Below are 21,621 nucleotides of genomic sequence, written 5' to 3'. Positions count from 1 at the left end.
TCCATACACACTCATCTCTGCTCTGTATTGACTTCATCACAAAACGGGGGAGCAGAGACAGTGGAGGGTGAACGATCGAGGCTCGGGTTCCCTTCAGATTCACTCATTACCATCATGACAAAGAGCCTGAGAGGTGATGGCGGTGAACTCTGTGCACAAACTGTACCTGCCAATAATGTGCGTACGTATACATGTGGGACAACGGTCTTAAAACAACATTTGAACCACACAAAAAAAACTATAATTGAGCGTCCAGTTGGAGGGAGAACAGACTAAGCTATAGATTCAAGGTTGACTCAAAGAGAAAAGCTGCCGTTTGCTGGCCAGTAAGAAGCCAATCGGTGTCTGGTGCAACCCTAAATATGTAGATAAGAATGGGGAATGGATTGTCCTAAAAAATCAGGCCCTGTCACATGTCTGTCTTCATCTTTCCTCTTTTCTTGGCCAAGTATATTCAAATTAAACCCTTCCTCACTGATGTATCGTCACCTGCTGGGTGATGAAAGTACTGCAGTTGGAGGCGAAAAAGGCAATCATTTGCCATGAAAGGACCAGAAAATGTGCTGCGAGTTAAGTGCTTTTGCCCGTTTTTCCAGAATAACTTCCAATATCTGGTAGTTATTTACAATTTACTGCATGTTAAGATACTGTTTTAACAACATAAAATGAAAGAAAACACTGAAGTTGTACACAAACAATAGATTTTTGCGTCATAAAACATAATATTCTTTGTCTCTCAATGTTGCAAAAACAGACCAAAAAATGGAAACCAAAAGATTTTTATTCAAAATAATAATTTTCCGCTTTCGTCAAAGAACCAGCAAAACAGTTTCCAGCTGTGCTAACATCATTGCACAAGGGTTTTCAAGGGTTAGCTAATCATCCAATAGCCTTCTGACACCATTAGCAAACACAATGTACCATTAGAAGAACACTTGAAAAGGGCCTCTATACACCTATGTACATATTCCATTAAAAAGTGTTTTTCCTTCAAAAATAAGGACATTTCTAAGTGACCCCAAACTTTTGAACGGCAGTGTATATCACTACCTATTGTGCAAGTGCTTGACTCAGTCATTCAGTTATTCAGAGTTTTGTGAATATGGCTCTCAAAGGCACATGCCTGCATATCATATTGATTTGTTTCAAGTGATTAGCATTGTTCCGCGCACTCATTTTCTTGCTCAAGTGGGTGACGGTGCTCCAAGGTCTGGAACGAGACTGCGGTGAAGTGGTGTTAAAGTCAGTTGAATAGGGTGATCAGGGTGGTATTGTGAAATCAAGGCACTGTGCTTTTTTTACACTTTTAAATAAATGAAGGATTAATTGAAGTCATTTTTATCGCGTCTGTATTTGTTGGAAATGTCACAAATACAACACTGTTCCCGTTTCAAAGTAAAAGCAACTCGAGTTACATCGTTTCTGTTCAGGAAGACCAAAGAGAGGCAGAATTATTATCAGTATTTTCATTTATTGTTTGTCTTTCGCCTTCTCACTCTCGTGGTCGCCACAACGGATGATCTGCACACTTGATCTGGAGATTTAAACCGAGTTAAACGGAGGCAAAGCAACCACACCAAAAAGCTTCCAGATGCTTCCTGTTTGACTAATGTATATCCACGCTTCACATAAAGAGCCCCCATTAAGTCAAAATGGATCAAAGCACAGTGGGATAAACAGGTGGGCGACTACAAGTAAATAAAGGCAATGCTAATGGAGCGTGCTAATTTGCGCATTTATTAGACAAGCTCAAGCCTCCCCCCCCCCGACTCCCCGAGGAGTGAGTCATCGCTCTCCTTAAATAATGCACCTCATCCAGGGGGCTTAAAGAGTCCAGAGCCAAGTAGAGCCCTTCATCGTGATGACAAGTAGAATTTAAAAAGAAGAAAGAGACGGCGTAGCCTTGAGCGCTCCTCACCGGCAGACTGGAGGAGCAAAGTGATCTGCTCTGTGCCCACAATCTGTGTAATCAGGCTCATCGATGTTGGCGATGGAGGACTCGGAAAAACCGACTGAAATAAGAGTCACTGAGAATAGAAGAGAGAAAACAAAGGTAGGGTTGGAGATCCTGAAAAAAAACCAGTTAGAGCAGGCTACATTTTCAATTCAAAAGTCCAAGCCCCTTTTCTTCAGACTTTCCTCCGAAGCTACGTCTCCAGAGCACGGGAAGGTGCAACGAACACGGATTCACGTTGGTAACTTTGGGTACTTTTGGATACGTGGATGCCTGTCCAGAACAGAGCCACCATGGCATCATTTTGCAGCCCTTTCTGTCGCCACGAACGCAACACCGATGTTCACTCAACCTTTCTTAGCAGTAGCTTTTCCCAAAAACAGTCTTTTGTTTGCGACCAACACCTGTTGGTGGCACCCTTTTCTGGTTCAATTTCGGGACGCATGACCCAGGTCCACCCGAAAAATAGAGCTACGACAAGACAATAACATTTCTGTACAATGTTGTGCGTGGAGATGCCAGAAATGTATGAAACAAAGTGAATTTCAATCAAAAGAAGAAACAAAGACACACACATTCTTTTGTACTAAAAGAAAATGTTCTTTACCTCGTGGCCATTTTGAGAACTTGTGAACGCACCTCAGAATCTGTGAGTGTATGAGACCGGACGTTGTGTCTGAGGCTTTGGCTTCCACGTTCATATTTGCTGTATTTGTGAGCACTTCATTTTTGCAATTTTCCCCAAATTTCTGATTTCTCTTTCTATTACGTTTTTTATTTCAGTCAAAAATGAATCCATAAATTAACCATTTATCAAGCTTAAGTGTCACACTTACGGCTCCGAGGCTTTCGTCGCTAATGTCTGCATACTAACATTCCCTAATTAGCACTAAACACAAAGTGCTGCTGTGCCTGAATGGAATCGCATTAATTTTACAGGTTCTTTGGTCATAAAAGAACATCTTTTAAGGTTCAGCAAAAGTGCACGGATTCAGCCTCTATTTGACCACGGAACACTAAGCCTTAAAGCAAATCCATCAAGTCGGTACAGAATAGTTAGTTATGAGGTATTTACTGTGGAAGTAAATTTGGTGGTTTATTTGGTGTGGAAGAACTTGACTGACCCCACAAAGAGCCCTGACCTTTAACCCCCACCGAGCACCTTTGGGATGAACAGAGATTGAGATCCAGACCTTCTCGTCTGACATCAGTGCCTGACCTCATGCACTGCTTGTGAGAGCTGGTGTGCTACTTACGTCAATTCCAGGTATTGGCCAATCACAAGACGGTTGGGAAAGCTGTCGTTAGCTGGCCAATCGCATCTGGGGGTGAGATTTCAGGCTGACGAGAGCTTCAGTGAGGAGAGATTTCTATCGGCTCGTTTCCAGCAACTCTGAGGTTTTTGACCATAAAAACAAGTTAATGTATGCAAGTAAACCTCCATAACTCGCATATATGTGCGATCGGACCACTCTGTGTGAGCTTTAAATACGTCATTACACAGTCTGTTGGTGTAATGGTCAGGCGTTCGGATACTTTTGTCCATATAGTGGACATATTTGATCTGTCTGACATTTCTTTTACTGGGTTTTCTTAAGCATATCAGCACATATTACACTCTTTCTATTGGGCAACAAAGGGTGGTTGTCTTTAAAAAGTGAAGCAATCCTCACTATAAAACGATAAATAAAGTAATATGACAGTGTTGTATCTTGCATCGATCCTCTCCATTCTTCATTCTTTAACACCAGTTCGTGGCAAACTGTACGTCCAAGCTGCCGCGTCCATGGCGACCACATAATTAGTGATCATTCAAGGAAGATGATACACAAAAGAAAACACTTTCATTCTCCTTTCTTCCCCTCAAATCTAACTTCAGCTTCAAACGCTCTTGTGCTGTTCGCTGCGTTTAATGAGGACGGAAAAGCTCGCCAGCAAATGACGGCGACTTCTTTCACCCGCGCTGGAGCAAATTATCACAACATTCTGTTCAACTCCAGGAAAGAGTCCGCGGCGGTGGCGCTCACAGGACGGCACACCTGGAAAGTACACTCAACAAAAATATAAACGCACAAAGAAAAACTTGTAGTTATTGTTATGTGACAAAACGGAGTAACTATAACAAAAATAACAGTACAACTATATCAACAAAGTGGCTTTAATTTGTGAGCGTTAGGATCAATTTTTGCTGGGCTGCTGCGAGGTCCAGACCCCGGTGTGGTCGACGTGCTCGGAGATTCACCTCCCGCAGGCGTTTCCTGGAGCCACATTTACCGGTCCTGAGCGGACGTGGTAACACGTCGCTGACGGGCATGTGCACGGTTCACACGAACGGCATGTGAAACGTGTCCACAGGCGGCTTGACAGTGGAATGATGCACATTCAGTTGTGTTGCCACAGCTGTAACGCTCAACCCCAGCACTCGGCATGCCAATGGCACGCTCCCTCATGATTTGTGACATCTGTGGCATGTTGACAAGTGACACAAGTCCACATTTTGGTGTGCCCTTTTATTGACCAGACCATAAGGAGTGTCTGTGTACACGGTCATCTCCGAGATCATAAATATAAAATGCTGAATATGTGACGTCGCGTGAAGATCAAAGCCGCCGCTCGGACAACACCAGGCACGATTCCACTGAGCTGACTCTTTTATTTGTGTCGCACATTGCGAGGCTCACGGAAAGCCGCTCACCTTAACCGGTTATTTATGAAACACAGCTGTACACAACGTCGTTCAGCCGTTGTTCCCCAACTTTTTTTTTGTCTGTAAGCCCCGCCCCCAAACAGCCAGATAAAGCATATTTTCCCACGTTTGAGCCAAGTTGCTTTAATGGAGTTGAGGTTTTGTTATTTATTTGATGCGTGCCACACATTGTTCACAGAAAAAGAATATGTGGTTGCCATGGCCGCACAGGCTTGTTCTTCAGAACATTTTTTAAATTTAGGCTAAAAGGGTGTTGTGATAGAAATTTCACAGCTGTTTTTTAAATAGAAGTTGTTTGTTTTTATATTCCGTGTCGTGTCACAGTGTAAAGTTCTTCAAAGTCTACATCACAATCGAGGTATCTATCTCTATTTTGAATCTTTAAAAAAAAATTTTTTTTAAGCAAGGCTTTTATTGAGAGTCGTGGCGTTCCATTGTCAGAAAGATGCAGCTCTGCACCAGTCTGTGCTTACCACTCACTTTATACCTCTTTTACACTAAAGTTAATGATTATGAGCAGATGTTTTTCTTTAAACACGGGTAAAGCCGCTAAAAAAGTGGGTGATATCCTCTCTTCCTTCTGTTTTTAGCTCCACCGCCACAAATGTGCTGTAAACAATCAAAGCTGTGAAGAGGAAGTCCAACAAAGTACAATCTTGCAGTGTTTTTTCATTATTATTATTATTATATCTTCCTCTCCAGTCTCTCTCTTTCAAACCTATTGATTTCAAATTGCTGCTTGAACGCTTCGTATCATAACACCACGCTGAGGAAAAAAGGTGCCGACTCTGCAAACTAAACTCGCCAAAATGAAAGTAGGAGTGGGATGAAATGAACGCTTTTCACCTGGGTGTCGTGTTCACAGTCACTGCCAATAAAAAGCTGCATCTATAGCAGTCATTTGACCCAGGAGTGGATGTCGATCCATTTTCATTGTCTTGTATCTCTTACGCTCTTGTGTTTGTGTGTCGTGATTGTGTTTTAGTGTCCAAACGCTGGAAGGCTGTGAAATCCTCCTCGGCCCAGAGGTGACGTACGGTCCTCCGGGCCTGGACCTCTTCTGCCCAGTGGCCATGACCGTCCCTCACTGCGCTGAGGTGGACGCCGAGAACTGGAACATCCAGCTGAAGAGGAAAACCCAGGACAGCAAATGGGAGGTGAGAGCTGCAGGCTTGTACCTGTCAAGTGCAGTGCAGCCCGTCAAGCTCTAAACCGGGCTTAGACGCGATGTTTGCCTTCCCTCGCTTGTCTTTTTCCCCAGAAGGGCATCCATATTTATTTATTTTTGTGGTAGCTAAATGTCAACAGCACTGATGGGAGACTAAATCCACCAAACTCCAGTGTGTTTCCACAGCTTATATTTGTGCTATAACCACAGACGAAATGTAGAAGACGTCCTCTGGTTTTGAGGGTTTGAGATTTGCAGTCGTTTTTTTGCTTCTTGCGGCCGATTTGGGTGGATTGAACCTTTAAAAACTTCAAGTATTTAGACAAAGTTGTGTTTTGTGGAATCAATCTTTAAAACCTAAAACCAGACCAACTCTTGCAGTTGGATGCACAAGCCCCTCCCCCTTCCAAACACCTGTCTCTGTCTAAAAACTGTGAAAAACAGAGAAATCAACGTGTTTCAAAGTTGTCGTATTCCCAGAACGGTTGATGATACAGATTAGATTTTCCGGGAGGTTTTTTCAGAGGCTTTCAGGAGCTCCCGCATTTAAATTTGTGAAAAACGGGTGTGAATTGACAGAGAAATTCCAGTTTTAAAATAACCCTTGTTTAATTTTTTTTTTTAAAGAGTTTTATGGGAGATTTGAGCAGAAATCTCTGCGCTTTTAGGTGATCTTAAGAAAAACACGTCATATAAAAATTAAAACAACACACAGGGTTAGAGCAACAACCGTAGCACCATTTTTATGTAAAACATGTTCGTGTAGGCTGGAAATTGTGGGCACATGAGTGAGTTTGTTTCGAGTGTTTCAGTGCGTCACTCTAGGGGTGTAAAAAAGTCCAAAACTTTGATTGTGATTGTGTAAAAACTGTGATAGGTATCAGAATGTTGATTTCGGTGTTAAAAGACTCGAGTCTTGTGAGCCGTTTAAAGTTCCAACCACGTCTCTGCGTGAAAGTATGACGACACTGCGAGGCTCCAAAGTGGGCCTTGGTTCTGATCATTTCAGATTTCCTTTCTGCTCTCTCCCTCTGTCCTCTGACTCCTTTTCCCCTCTTCTTTATTGTTGGGAACGTGTCCAGTTAGTCAGTTTGACACGTGAGCGGTGATTTATGTGTGAGCCGTAAAAGACTGTTGGGGCTTTGAGGCTGAGCTGATGGATCCAGCCTTATGTCCTCTGTTGGTCCGGAGGGTGACATACGGCCAAATGAAGGTAAGACTGCCGCTGCGGCAGGGAGGACGATAAAGAAACAATTACAGCATGTAATGGCCTGGAAGAGACACGGCTGCTGTCAGTCACTGGGGGGCGACGGGGGACGGACGCTGTCCCCCATTAAGACATTGGTAAGTATCGATTAGTGGATCTGGAAAAGACGTGACACAGTGAATTTAGACACGAGACAATCAGACAGAGAATAATGGAGATTTTGTCTCTGCTGACGGCAAATTCTCTTCTACTCGCTGACCTTTTTATTAGGTACACGTCACCTGAGCAGAGCTACAACTATTGATTTGTTATTATTGTCTTCATAAATCAAGTGCATGTCGTCTTCCGTTTTCACAGATGAGGACAACCTGGAGGTAAGTATATCTTGATTTGAATTGCCACCAGGGGGCGACTCTTGAAGGTAAGTCGATGGGGAAAATGAGCTTCTACCTCTTTATTTACAATATCTTTAAACATTTTTGTGACAAGTTAATGGTCTCAGTCAGAAGTTTCAGTTTAATTCAATAGAATATAATGTTTATTTAGTAAATTATGTTCCAATAAAAGCAACACAAGTTGCTGTTGCAGTCTTTGTTTTATCATTATTTTAAAACTTTTTTAAAAAGTTTTCTCACACTTAAACAGGTTTGTACAGAACAAAATAACTGGTACGACATTTGTAAATTGCAGTGCATGCAGTGTTTTGGCAACCAATCAGAACTGAGTTCATTAGTCTTGTTTTTGAGCTGTTTCTCATCGATGTTTTCTGTATGATAGCAACACTTTTAGTCAGATTTACAGGTTTCTCATGCAGCACATTTGAAGCACAACTCCATTGTCTCTTTTTGTGAATGCTAATTAGCTACAACACCTCTCCTGTGAAACTTGAGTGTCAAAACAACAACAAAAATAACACTAAATCCTAAGTATTTGCTGTCAAATTTTAATGACAGTTGACGGCTGCTGTTAATATATATATATATATATATATATATATACATATATATATATATATACACATATATATATACGTATATACGTATATACATATATATACGTATATACGTATATATATATACACGTATGTATATGTTTTCAACTGTCCCCAAGCATAAAAGCTTCATGTTTGCTAGAAACACTTTGCTATTTACTTTTACATTTTTTTGCATTTGCACATTCTGTACAGAAAAAAAAAAAAGTTTGAATTTGACCTCTTGGCAAACGGTTCCATGTGGGTCATGTCAAACGTGTCACTAAACCATCTCTAAAACCTTCTTCTGGCTGAGTATAATTGTGTTAGTTGTACCAAGGCTGATCCGGAGCTTTCCGACCATATCGCATAATCTCGCTCGGCAAACCAAGTTATCCAGTTGTCATGGAAATGTGCTTTTGTACTTTTGTTCAACACTTATCCCGTTTCATCTGCTTCTCAACTTCTGCCAAGGTCGGAAAAAAACAAATGCTGTCAGAGTCCGCCTGAGCGCAACCATGAAACACGGCCTGAAGGAAAGCAACAAACATCTTATTATGAGATCCATTTTGACCACAATTCTGAGCTCAATGTGAGGGCGTCTTTTTGGAGCGTGCGTCACTCCCTTAGAGGACCATTTGATTCGTATATCAGCGCACAGCCTTCCAGTCGATTCGGGATCTTCATGCAAAAATGACGGCGTTGGGAAGAAAGAGAAGAGACGACGTGGTCCCAAATCACGTACGATGTTACGGAAGACGAAACCCTTGGAGACTAACTCATTTGGAGGCGAGTCATCCAGAGACTGTACCAGCTCAGCTGTTGTTGTGCTGTCACTGAATTTAAAATGTTGTTCAATCCACCAACACTGCTAATTGTGGATTTTGAATTAGAAATACCAATTGACCTGCTGAAGATATGTCATTGTCTTAAAACAGAAGCACAAATATTTAATGTCAAATAGGTTATATCTGTCTTGTTTATTCAAACCTTAATAATAATAACATATTAGTCATTCAACTAAAAAAAAATCTAAATTTGGAGTTCAACTTTCATAGGGCTCCAGACGACCATATTCTGCAACGTTTGACATTACAATGCCTCTATTGCTCCGTGAACTGTACGATCTCATTTAAACGTATGTTGCACGACATATTAAAACACCCAATTTGAGCCCAAATGTAGCCCACATGAGATTGATATCTTGTTTATCGTACAAAAATAAAAATCCTACTGTATTGGTTTTCTCGTACTGCGCGCGTTCTTCCCGATCCCTTGCCCATTTGTGATAATCTCTATCTGCGATGCCGCCCGATGCCTCTGCAGATTAGAAACCTTGTCAGCTTCACCTCAGGTCGTCCAGTCAGAGATTAAAGAGCTCTTCCGCCGACAACTTGTTTGCTCGCGGTGGTGTCACTGCCTCCTGCCAGTGTTCGCTTCTTCCTCTGCCCACGTTTTCGCTTCATGCTCGTGTTTACCTAACCTTGTCCTTGATAAGCGTTCAGGGTTTTCTTTCTTTCTTTTTTTACTATGTGAAGCGATTTCTCTTCAGTTGTAAGAGAGCAATTTCTCAATATGTGCGAGTCTTGCAAATGAGGAACGGAGGAGAACAAATGAATATGGATGTGACACTTTGAGATTATTCCTTCTCGTATTGAAATGGCACAGCACACTTTACAGCTCCTTGTTGTGATATGGTGACGAACCACTGAGGTCTAAGGAGAAAGTGTGTGTGTGTGTGTGTGTTTCACCTCTTTAGGACCATTAGTTCTCATGAAATGATGTCGTACCTCATTTGTAATGGTCGTGTTTCCATCGTGGTGCGATTCGGTTTAGTACGGTATGGTTTAGTAACCTTTACGACGACGACAACAAACAACAACACAGCAGACGACACCGGTCACAAGGGAGTCACAAGGCTTCTGTCGCCCAATCAGCTGACTGTCGTGGGTCTAGCTCCACCCATACTGTACCATTACTCTGGTACCCCAAAAATGGAATGGTTGTAGCTGGTTGTTTTGGTACTGTTCCTAATGGAAACGCAGGGGGAAAAAAACTAGCGTACCAAACTGAACGTCATAAGAAACTTTTCAAGGCGACTGGGGCTAAGATTTGAGGTTAGGGTTCGGCATTGACTAGTTTCTGGTTATGGGCAGGGACAATGCTTTGTTTAGGCTGTATAAATGAATGGAAGTCAATGTAATGTGAAATTTTGATTCATACCTGTCTTTATGAGGACATTTCTGGTTGGTCCTCATGACTTTAAAAGGGCTTTTTCAGGGTTAAGACTTGGTTTTAGGGTTAGGTTTAGAATTGGGTTGAGCCGAATGTTAGGTAAAGGCATTTAGTTGTGACAGTGAAAACCCCTTTACAACCATGTGTATTTCAAATTACCGTAACACCTCACTACTTTGTGAAATATTAATATTTCAAACTGCCCCTGAAAGTATATATAAATCTATTATGGTGCTAAAAGGGTTAAGGTAAGGGTAGGGTAGGGGAATGTATTATATCAGTGACTGTTCAGAATACATAGCAAACCTGTGTGCGTGTGTTTGTGTAATGAAAATTCATACTCCCTGCACATGCATGGTGCCATTAAGATGCTTTTCCTTCCCTTTGTCATTAAAATGCACAAAACCCACAGAGGACTCCTCAGCACTTACAAGCACACGATAATATCATTGTCATATTACTCTGTGTTAAACTGATCTTATGGGGATACAGAATTGCATAAAGTAGATAAACATGAAGTGTTTAGAATGTGGAATAAACCAAATACCTGACTTTTATGTGCGTTTGCATCTCCTTGAGCAAGTTAATGCCAGGTAATTTCCTTTTCTTTTCCCACTTCATTCACTGAGGCAATTCAAAATGCTTGACAGAGAAACTATGAAAACAGTTTTTTAACGCAGTGGAGAGTTAAAGGTGGAGCACACGGCACGGGAACAATTTTAGAAAAGAACATTGCAGTTAAAACTTGTTAAATTAAAGTTTACTGATATTTACATCGACCTCCTGTACACTTAAATGTTGAAACATGTTTGCTGAGGCCACTCCTTTAAGTCGCCCTCCCATCCCAGTGAAACTAAAACAGTCAATTTAATGCTATGTATTTATGTGATATTTATACTAGTGCTGTAAAGAATAGGGGGTGCACTCAAGGGACTCAAGGAAACCTTCATGTCCAGAGTTTCACAAAATGCAAAAACACAACCTCTTTAGCCGATAAAGTTTTAGCCTCTGGTCCTGGCAGTTGACAACATCGAGCCTAAAGAAAACAACAAACAACAACTTCCCCCCAAGGTAGATCAACACATTAGATACATGAGTAACACAAATCAAGAGCTGCAATGAGTCAATTTTTCAAAAAAGGACAGTTTTATTTGTCAACAACCAACAAAGACACCTCTGTGGGGGGAGGACAGGGGCCTGTTGCATGTAAAATAACGGATTGAACCGGGCTATGTTACTTGTCCTGGTTGAACTTAGCTTCTTGTCGGTTGTACGAAAGCAACAGGGCTTAAGTCACCATTGGCTCCTGTATTTGTGATCACTGGATATCAATACACGGGCACAGAAACATTATCTTCCATTCAGCTGCTTTTAATGCAGACGTCTCCTCAACAACTGTAGAACACCTTATAGCAACTCCTACATGAAATCCCGATTTATCCAACCTCAGTTTACAGTACAGAACAGTATAAAAATAGTTCCTTTGCTCACGACAGTACAAATCTATTGCTTTACGTTTGTCTTGGTGTCGACTGTTTGAAGATCAAGCATCAATCTCATGTCCAGCAGTGTGTCCACCAAAGCCTGGTTCAGCTGTGCAGCATCTCCTTTGTGGGTGTCAGAATTCACATAGTTCATTACTATGTGAATGTGGTCGTCCTTCACTATGTATGTCAAGTGGTATTGACCAGCATTTACAGGTCCACCACCTCCTAACACTCCATCCATTTGTTTCACCTAATTTTTAAGACAAAAGGGAAGCTTTCAGTGGTAATCTATGGAGATGTCATGTGTTTCTGTAACAGCTACTGAATCTTCTGTTGGACACAAACAAAAAAGTTTAATGTTCACTAGAGACTTTACAGTGACACTGTGTAGTATTTATGGGTTTATATAACCCAAAATCCAATTTTTTACATACATATTATGTGCTCCTGCATTGTCTAGTCGCTGTATAATATTCTTTGTTTCATTTACGTAGTGTTTCAAAAAGTCATGTAAAATAACATGGTCGCGGGCCACTGTTGCATAGCCACTGTTAGCAGAGAGACGCCATGTTTCTACTGGAGCCTGTAAGGACAAACGCGAGAGAACAAATCAAGCGTCGCTTTACTTGTAGCAGAAGTCCCGCCTCCACTGACGGAGCAGGAAGTCTGAGATATAAACAGCTCTACCGCGGCCAAAAAGAGCTGTCCCACGTCCTCGTCCCTCCCCCTCCCTCTCGTTGTCTGTTCGCCCTCAGCGGCACCAGACGTATCTTGGCTCTGCAAATGTAAATACGTTCCCTGCTAACCCCATCTCGAAACGTCTATATGAAATAACTATCATTACCAGTTATTGCGGTGACCGTTTGTGAGAACATGCACCTTGCTCGCTAGCTTGCTATTAGCCATTAGAACGCTAACACAGTATGATAAAAAATCTATTAATTAATTTCGCTATCTTACATGTCTAAGATCAGTGCTAATACGATATACAAAAGACACACTTATACATCTGAATAAATACTAGAACCTCATCTGCTGACGCGGAGAAAGACGACAAGGATGACATTTGACCTGCTGAGGATACCGTAGCGCTCAGGGAAGGGAGGGGGTGAGCAGAGAAGCAGTTTGTTGTTGTAAATTTCAGCCTCTCCTCTAGATGTCATTATAAACTACTAACTTCACCTTTAAGGACATTGTCATAAACACTCATACCTTTTCATAACTACGTGTAACACGAATGCTGTAATGACTTGGGATGGATAAATAATTTGTAGTAAAGTTTGATTATGTGCAAACCCCATTTCCAAGGAGTCGGGACACGTGCTAAACATGCAACACCGACTACCAAGATTAGTTCTCCAAAGTTAAACTATTTTGGCGTTTGGCGTAGCAATCATATTCATAAAACGACATATTTTAGTTGTCAGTGCTCCTTGAGAATGTTTCCATCCTTAGTTTCAAACCCAGCTCTTACCTGAGTTGCCAAGATGTTTACGTTGTCGGCTTTACCAGGCCAGATTTTTTCAGAGAGGGGGATTTTTTTCTCAACAGCCTGCATGTGAAGACCCATTAAGTGCTCCTTAATGCCCTGGCCACTCTGTGCCTGATTAAAAAAGAAAAAGAAAGAAAGTTGAGTTTCCTTGACCAAATATCTGATCACTCTCCTCAGAGACTCATTTTAACGATGACACCTAAAGGTGAGTGGGATATAGATGAAAAAAAAGTGAACATGTTGATGTTGGTGGTGTGTTTGACGCAGAAACAAAATGGGCAAACCGTGAGGTTTTGAGCGACTTTGCCAACAACCAAAGTGATAGCATTGTCATGGGTAGTAGAGATGAAACAATTTGTTGAACATCATCAACAAAAAAGCTGACCTCATGCATCACGGGAACACGTCTGTTTTGCATGAGCTTTTAAAAGGGACGCATGTTGGATTCATGGACGATGCACGCTGGGATAGTTAGCGTGTTAGCTAGCCATTGGAGCTCTCGCTTTTTCAAAAATTATAGTCAAACAAATATTATGTCATATGCTATATCTTCAAAGATAACTACTCCCCCCTTACTCTGTAGATGTGTTTCTTACTTTGTCATCTAAATAGATAGATATACTTCCTAAGCTGGGAAATTTCAGTGTAGCAGCAGCATTACACACAAGACAATGACAGTACAATGAAATGCAGAAAGAACAAACTAGACATATTAACATAGTAATATAAAACATGTATATTTTTTTTCAAGTACAAATAAGGAGTACCGATTGTAGTGCAAAATAAAACAAATATTTGTACAGTGAGCAGCTTAAGGTTCCATGAACATTGTAAAACAGAGTGTTCTCACATACAGAGTGCCTAGAGGCTGTATGTTGCAACCAGATATTTAGCTAGTTATTGTACAGTATGATTGCATGTGGCAGGAAAGAGTTCTATTATCTGTTCCTTCAAAAGCGTAGCTGGAGCAGCCTGTGAGAGAAGGTACTCTCTTATTTTAAATTCAAATTTTAGGGGCTTGTTTTGCAGTCATTTCACTGGGGTGTACTTGTACATCCTCGTGACAAATAAGTCTTCTTCTAATTTCATTGATTCAATAGTCAATGATTAGTAAAAAGTGTTTTTTAGCTGCAGCCCGAATAGGAGACGAAGGCTCACTGATGCACGAGGGAGCGAAGTTCTGGCCAATGTTGTCAAATCCAAAAGAAGAGTGACTGGAGCTTTGACTGCTGAAAACTTTAATCATCAGCTGGACAACGGGGCTTTAGCCTCAATCAGCAGAGTAACGGGCCTTGCTACAAAATTATTCAAGATTTGTTTATGGAACAGAACATTGAGTTTTGGTCTCCAAATTTTCCAGACCTCAATCCAATCATGCATCTGTAGGATTTACTGGGAAGTCAATTCTGATCCATGGAGGCCCCTCTTGCAGGTTAAAGGACTTTAATGACCTCTGACTGCATGGTGCCAGATACCACGTCATACCTTCAATGGTCTAGTGGAGTCCTGGCCTCAACAAGTTTGGACTTTTGAGACAATGTTACAGCTGATTGGGCAAAATGCAATAAAATTAAAGCGCAAATAGTTTTGTATCTTCAATATCTGAGAATTCTATTGTGATAATAAAGTACCTCTACTCAAAGCTGTGAATGATAACTCACCATGTCAGACAAAGATTTGTGTGCTTTTATAGCTTTCCTCAATAAATCAGCCTTCTCTGAAATCTGCAGGAAACAAACACACAGAAAAAGAATGTTATAACTCATCCTGTGTAGTGTTTTAGTATTACTGGGATTCCTGTTCATAATGAAGGCATTTTTGGTCCCATTGTTTCGATCTACATGCTAACCCTCATCTATGGGTGTGAAGTTTGGATAATGGCCAAAAGAACGAGATTGTGAATACAGGCGACCGAAATTAGCTTCCTCTGCAGTGTAGCTGGGCTCAGCCTTAGAGATATGGTGAGAATCCCCCAAGAGGAGCCGGTAGAAATGGCCAGGGAGAGGGCTGTCTGGTGCATGGGTCAAACCTTTGTTTTGGGATCATCAAAGGCCTTGACAAAGGCAACGGAGGCAGTTGAAGTTGAATCAATTGTGGCAAGGCGTCCCAGTCTGAACGTACGCAGGGTGGCAGATTCCATTTGAATAGCGCACTGCTGGTGCATCCTGACAACAACAACAACAACAACATTTTCACATGCAGAGCTTTGTTTGATTTACTTTCAAACTGCAAAGCTGTTAAGAGCAAAAATCCTGCTTTCATCAACAAATGATTGCCACATAAATTTTCAGCCCCTCACCTGTAGTAGGCCAGCTGTAGAGCCATTTGTACGAAACCATCAGGACTCAACTTGTAGGCCTTAATGGCATTTTTTCCAAAGTTCTCAAACACTTTATAATCATGTTTGAAGTTTTGGATCAGTCTGCAAAATGTGAGAATTTTCTTGACACAGTCAATAACAGGTCTGAACATTGTCTATGTCACTCTATCTCTACTTTAAACAACCCTCACATGTCAATGTGCTGCTTTGCCTCTTCGATGTCCTTCTTTATCTCAGGTGTGATGTTGAAGTTCAGTTTCTGTGGATTGGGCAAAGTCTTCATGGGAGACTGAGTTGTCTGTAGCTTTTTCCTGTTTCCACACAAGATAAAGGCATTAGTACAATACCAATGTTCGAACCAAATTGACGAATACACTTAATTCTTCTTTATAAGAACAGACGTTCCACATGGACAGCTGAGTTCCTTTAAATTACTAACATTCTGAGTATTAAATATGGGATGAATGTGCAATTGTGAATCAGAAATCATAGCAATATATTTGTGATACCTAGCAAAAGCCAATTACATAAGAGTATGTAAGTTGCTCTCCCATTTTGATTCTTGTTGTAGGTCAGTAGCTGCCTGTGCATATCACCCAAGGATCTTAAGCAATGAAGAAGACGATCAAATATACCCACACCTCCAGAATCACATTTGTTCTTGGTCAACTTACATGTTTTCCATGGCATATTCAGTTAATTTATTGCAAACTACTCCATCCATAAATATGTGTGAAAAGTTGAAACCGCATCTTCCATCCTCTGCAATAATGACCTGACACAAATAGAAGACAAAAAACAAGCATGAGTATTACACCTAAAGGCTCTGTTATACTTCCACAAATGCACATTGTGCGCATGATGCAAATTGTGTTATCAACGCACAGGCCGATTTTGAACCGCTCACAAAGAACCTGCCTCAGCCCTACTCAACGAGCAGAAGAAAACATTTTGACAACGATAGTCATCCGAGCCTCGCTGTAGCATCTTTCTCTTCTTCGGTAAGACTATGTCCTATTCCCTGTCCAGACTTGTACTGTCACCCGGTGGTGAAGTGGGATATAACAGGACCCTGACACGCGAGTATACCAGGGTCTTTGATATGCGATGCGCAATGTGACTTAAATGGATGGGTATAGTGAAATGTTGGCCCAAAGAAAAATGTATTGCTAATGTATTTCTGTGTTGGATGAAAACAACAAAGAAGAACATGTCATTTTAAAAATAATAAAGTTAATAAAAAAATATCATTAAAATATAAACATTATAATGTAGCTTATCACCTGAAGCCCTTTGTCAAACCAGCGATTTCCACTGTTGTACTGGCTGCCTCCTCCATGAAGCATGTGTTCAGTCACACTGTTGCAGTACATGTCATCAGGCACTGGGGGCATCGCTCTATCCAAACACACCATGAACATACTGCGTTCAACAGCTGACAGCGATTCTTTGTTGGTCTTATCTGGACAAATCAAGGACAAGCATCAAGCATAAACAATAGCTTTACCTAAAATATGTATTTTGCTCTGAAACCAACCAGACATCAGTGATACAAATTCTTAAAATTGACACCACCAACCCCAAACGAGTGATTGTCAGATTCTAATTGTTGTTTGACTGTAGCTATTATATTGTTTAATGGACTGGTGGGTTGTCATCCTAACAATACCAGGTTACATTTCCTTGGTGACACTTTCAACAAGAACACAACACGTTGCCATTTGTATCTTGGACTAACATGAGAACAGAGTTGTTCTCACCCTTCATGAGGTTAATGTAGGTTTTTCCCCAGATGTCACGGTGCTGTGTGGTGAGGATGCCCACAGGCTCCATGTTGTTCAGTGACGATGAGTTGCAAATCTTCTCCAGCTGAATACAGAGTTGGTCAACTGTCAGCGGCATCTCGTCACTGTTGTACACCTCCAGCACAAACAACTGAATCCAAAGAGACACACATGAGAGCAGAAAGACTTGATTTGGACACAGATCCGCAATGACCAATTACTGGTCATTTTCTAAAAAAAAAGAAGCTCAAAACCCATTTGTTCATAAAGATTTTTGAACATCTCGTCATTATTCCAAGTATGTCTTCCCATTAGCACCAATGGGGAATGGTAGAGTTCTCTGCCAGTGAATTATTACCATTACAACCCCAAATATTTGACTTTGGCCAGTGATTAGGAGTCACTCACCTGGCAGTTGTGAACCACAGTGATGTGTTTGGGAGGGTTGGAGCTCTTCCCATAGAACACCAATGTGTCCGTCTTCAGACCAGGAATACAACAGCTTGACATCACCTGCTCGTACTGCTTCATACACAGCAGCTTCCCTCTCGAGTATTCAACTGGTAGTTTCTCACTGTAAAACACATCAGTCAGTCATTGCATTTTAGTCATGATGAGATGGCTTTGGTCACAAGGGATAGGACAAGATGGAGGCAAATGATCCACTGTGGTGAACCCGAGAGAAGAATATGGATTATGCAACATTAAACCAGAGAAGAAGAATAAAACAAAATGTAATAATTATCTGGGGCAAAAAAGTTCAATACTCACTTGTCAATCGTTGTCTTTAAATTCAACAGAGCAACTATAAACTCGGCAGCGAACCTAAAAAGAGAGGTTATTCATAACTGTCAGTCCACTCAGATGTTGTCCCCAACCCCCCAAGTTACAGTTGCTAAATCTGTCAACGCGGTGCTCACTGAACTCCTGTTGACAGTACCTGACCTGTATCTGAAACCTATTGTTCTACGCATGTGTAAACTGCAGTTACTTCCTATTGAAACCCTCCTATTTGATTTTGTCTCTCAGTTTTCAAGCTTTAAAGAGGTGCTTATTGAACTACATGATCCTGTTGCCATTTGCAAAAAACGGCCTTTGAGACAAACGTTGGAAAAATTGTTTTCAGCATTTTGTGAGAGTCATTGAAGACGAGAATTCAGAGCTAAACTGTCGATGTATATGAATTACTTCCATGTAAAAAAACAGTATCATTATTATTGATATGGTAATCAAGTCAGTGGGCGTTGTCCCCTCTTTATGACCTTGTCAGGAACAGCAGTCCTCATGCTCACCTTATTTGTTCACGCTTATCCCTGAAGATCCTTTGGGAAAAGAAATGTCCAGGATTTTTGTAAATCACTGCAGTTTGGCGGGGGATCAGATATTCATGCTGAATAGAATAATCTGTCAACTATAAGAAGAGAAGGTTCATGGATATTGTGAAGGAGGACATGAGGACAGATGGTGTAACAGAAGAGGACACAAGAGATTGGGCAAGATGGAGGCAGAAGGCGACTGACAAAGGGAGAAGCCGAAAGAAGTAGTCGTATTTGGTATGTTCGAATTTTAATTTTTACACTGAAGATGCAGTCATTTATCGTTTAGCATCCACATCCAAACCTGGCTCTCTCGCAGCTGCAGCTAGCTTCAACTTTTTAATTGGACCCGTGCAAGTTTCTAGACAGTAGTTCAATTAAACAGCATGGTTCATCGACACCTGAAGGTTAACTTATCCACGCCTCGCAACATATAATGACATGCACAATGTTGCTTTGTGAATTTGTAACATGCAGCAAACAAATAAAATCAACCAACCCACAGTAAATAAACCCGATGCCATGTTTCAGTAACTGCATAGCAGCTCACCCAGTTCTCAGTATCACGTGCTCTCTTCTCCAGGCCTTCCTGGAGTTTCTCTCCAACTCCGCCTTCTTTCACAAACTCTTTCACCACCTTCTTCATGTCATTCAGCTCATCCCTCCCCACAATTGGCTCCAGAATTTCCAGGTAGCGCTCACAGGTTTGTTTCAGTGAAGGAAGAGGCAGACGGGGCAGTCTGTTCTGCTGAGAAATGCCTCTGCCACCAACCTGCACTTCTGCTTTCAAACAGTGACTGAGTGTCATCATGTTACTGGGTTTCACTGTCCTCACCTTTGCCTGAAAAATAGAATAGAAGAATGATCTCAAACACATGTGTGAATGTGAAAAAAAACAAAAAACTATTCAAACCAAAAATCAACCAGAATGTGAGTAATTTCTCTCGTCAAAATCCAATTTTTAGTCCGTAATTCAAGATGCGGTTCCAATTAACCTAATTCCAAATAATGCAAATTTTTTGGACTGTGGGAGAGAACATGCAAACTCCACAGAGAGAGACGATATCCAAGACGATTAACTCTTCCACAGAGCCACCGTCACCCATACTTTACACAGACAGTTATTCGAAAAAGAAGACACCCCTTCTAAATTGACCAGTTATAAATGTGTACTAGGGCTGAACGATATATCGCATTTGCGATAATATCGCGATATGATCAAGTGCAATTTTCTAACCGCAAAGGCTGCGATTATACGCTGTTCACGTGACATGCGCGTGTAAAACGTGATATAATCGAACGAGATCGTCGAACCACAGACGCTGCACTCTGGTCACTCTGCTCCCTGCGCTCTCACATGCGCGCGTTGCGGAGGACGAGTCACGGCCCGTTTTTGTGAATGGAATAGGTGAGGGCGGGTCGGTAAGGTTACTATGGAGCTTCGGCCGCTGTCCGAACAGCTGTTCAGTGACTGCGTGTCCAAGCGTGTGTGTGTGCGCGTGTGTAGTGCGAACGAGCTTGCGCTAATGTTAAGAACGGGGGTGGACACAACAATAAGCCGTCTACACGATTGAAGACGGCATCTCACCCACTCAAGATCCTGCACTCTGGTGGACACAACAAGCGCAGGTTCAAAAACCTGAGTCGTCTGGAGACACACCTGTGAGACACACCTGTGAGACACACCTGTGAGACACACCTGAGAGACACACCTGTGCCAGCGGAGAGGTTCTCTCTGCTCCGCTTTTTTTTTTAACCCTCATTTTTATTATCGCTGTTTTGATGTTCAATAATGGACCGTTTTTGAGCCTAAAACGACGTAGTACACTGTATAATAGTTAGTTTCCACCCCCACATTGCTGCGGTTGCTGCTGCTGTAAAAAAAAAAAAAAAAGTCTGAAATTCCCATCCCTAGTCACGCCATATGATTGCACTTCAAAACGGGTTGTGTGTATATTTTATTTATTTATTATTATTATTATTATTATTTTATTTAATGATTGTCTAGCAGTTCACAGATGTCAAAAAACTGAATGTGGTAAAGCCACATATTTTTATAAATATGTGTGTATGTATATACATATATATATATATGCAATCTGCACTTTGTGTGACTGACTTTCATTTTAACACCAGGGTTCCTTCTCAGCACTTTATGTTCAGATGTTTGTAAGTTCCAAATATGCTATTGTGATTGAAGTAGTTAAATAAAAATCATCTATTCATGCATCACCTCATGTCATCATAACAGAGGTCTGTCTTCCAGGAAAGAACAGTTTATTTTTAATGTAATATAGTATTGGCCATACTTATGATGTATTGCTTGTCTTTGTTTAATAATACAGAAGATTAAGACCTTTAAAAAATAATCGCATCGCAATCGCAATATTGGCACGAAAAATCACAATTAGATTATTTTCCATAATCGTTCAGCCCTAATGTGTACAACATGAATTCACTGGTTATCGGTCACCTATTACGTTAGTGTGTCATTATTTAACTGAAAAAAAAAATATATATATTGTTGTTACTTACCAAAGTTCTGCTGCAAAGTCCCAACATTGTGCTTTTCGAAAAAATTCCTTGTGCAAAGTACTGGAAGGTAGAATCTGGAATGCCAGAAGAAGTGTTCTTGTTTTTCTTTTAATTCTTTAAGCTCTCAGAAACTTGTCAAACATGAAAAACTATAAATGTGTTACAACCCTTCAGGTGTTTTTTAAAGACAGTGTTGTCTATTGATGCGCTGATGAAAAGAAGTGACCACCTCTGACACCTTCTCTTGCATATAAAAATACTTAATTACAAAAAACCTGCCGAATCTGAGGGATTCTAGGTGCCGAATGTGAATACCCTGTCGTTGTACTCAAGATGCTCTCCTTACATATGTTTGTTTGCATATAAAACCCCACCTTCTCAAAACAGGTCAGAAAAACATACAGCCTATAAAGTTTTAGCCTCTGGTCACCACATCTAGCTTAAAC

The 21,621-nt window shown here is 41.1% G+C and overlaps 1 protein-coding gene across 1 annotated transcript in view; it reads left to right on the top strand.

Annotated features, from left to right (window-relative positions):
- Positions 1-21,621, top strand: part of unc5db (unc-5 netrin receptor Db) — a gene marked incomplete at its 3' end in the record, with an annotated part of 251,619 nt that overhangs the window by 187,780 nt on the left and 42,218 nt on the right. The window contains exon 12 of the mRNA XM_083905089.1: positions 5,647-5,818. Coding sequence (XP_083761215.1) covers positions 5,647-5,818 — 172 coding nt within the window. The remainder of the gene's footprint in view (positions 1-5,646; positions 5,819-21,621) is intronic.

Source organism: Microchirus variegatus, assembly GCF_963457635.1.
Source record: "Microchirus variegatus genome assembly, chromosome: 18".
Lineage (NCBI taxonomy): Eukaryota > Metazoa > Chordata > Actinopteri > Pleuronectiformes > Soleidae > Microchirus > Microchirus variegatus.
This window is presented reverse-complemented; position numbering and strand designations above follow the sequence as displayed.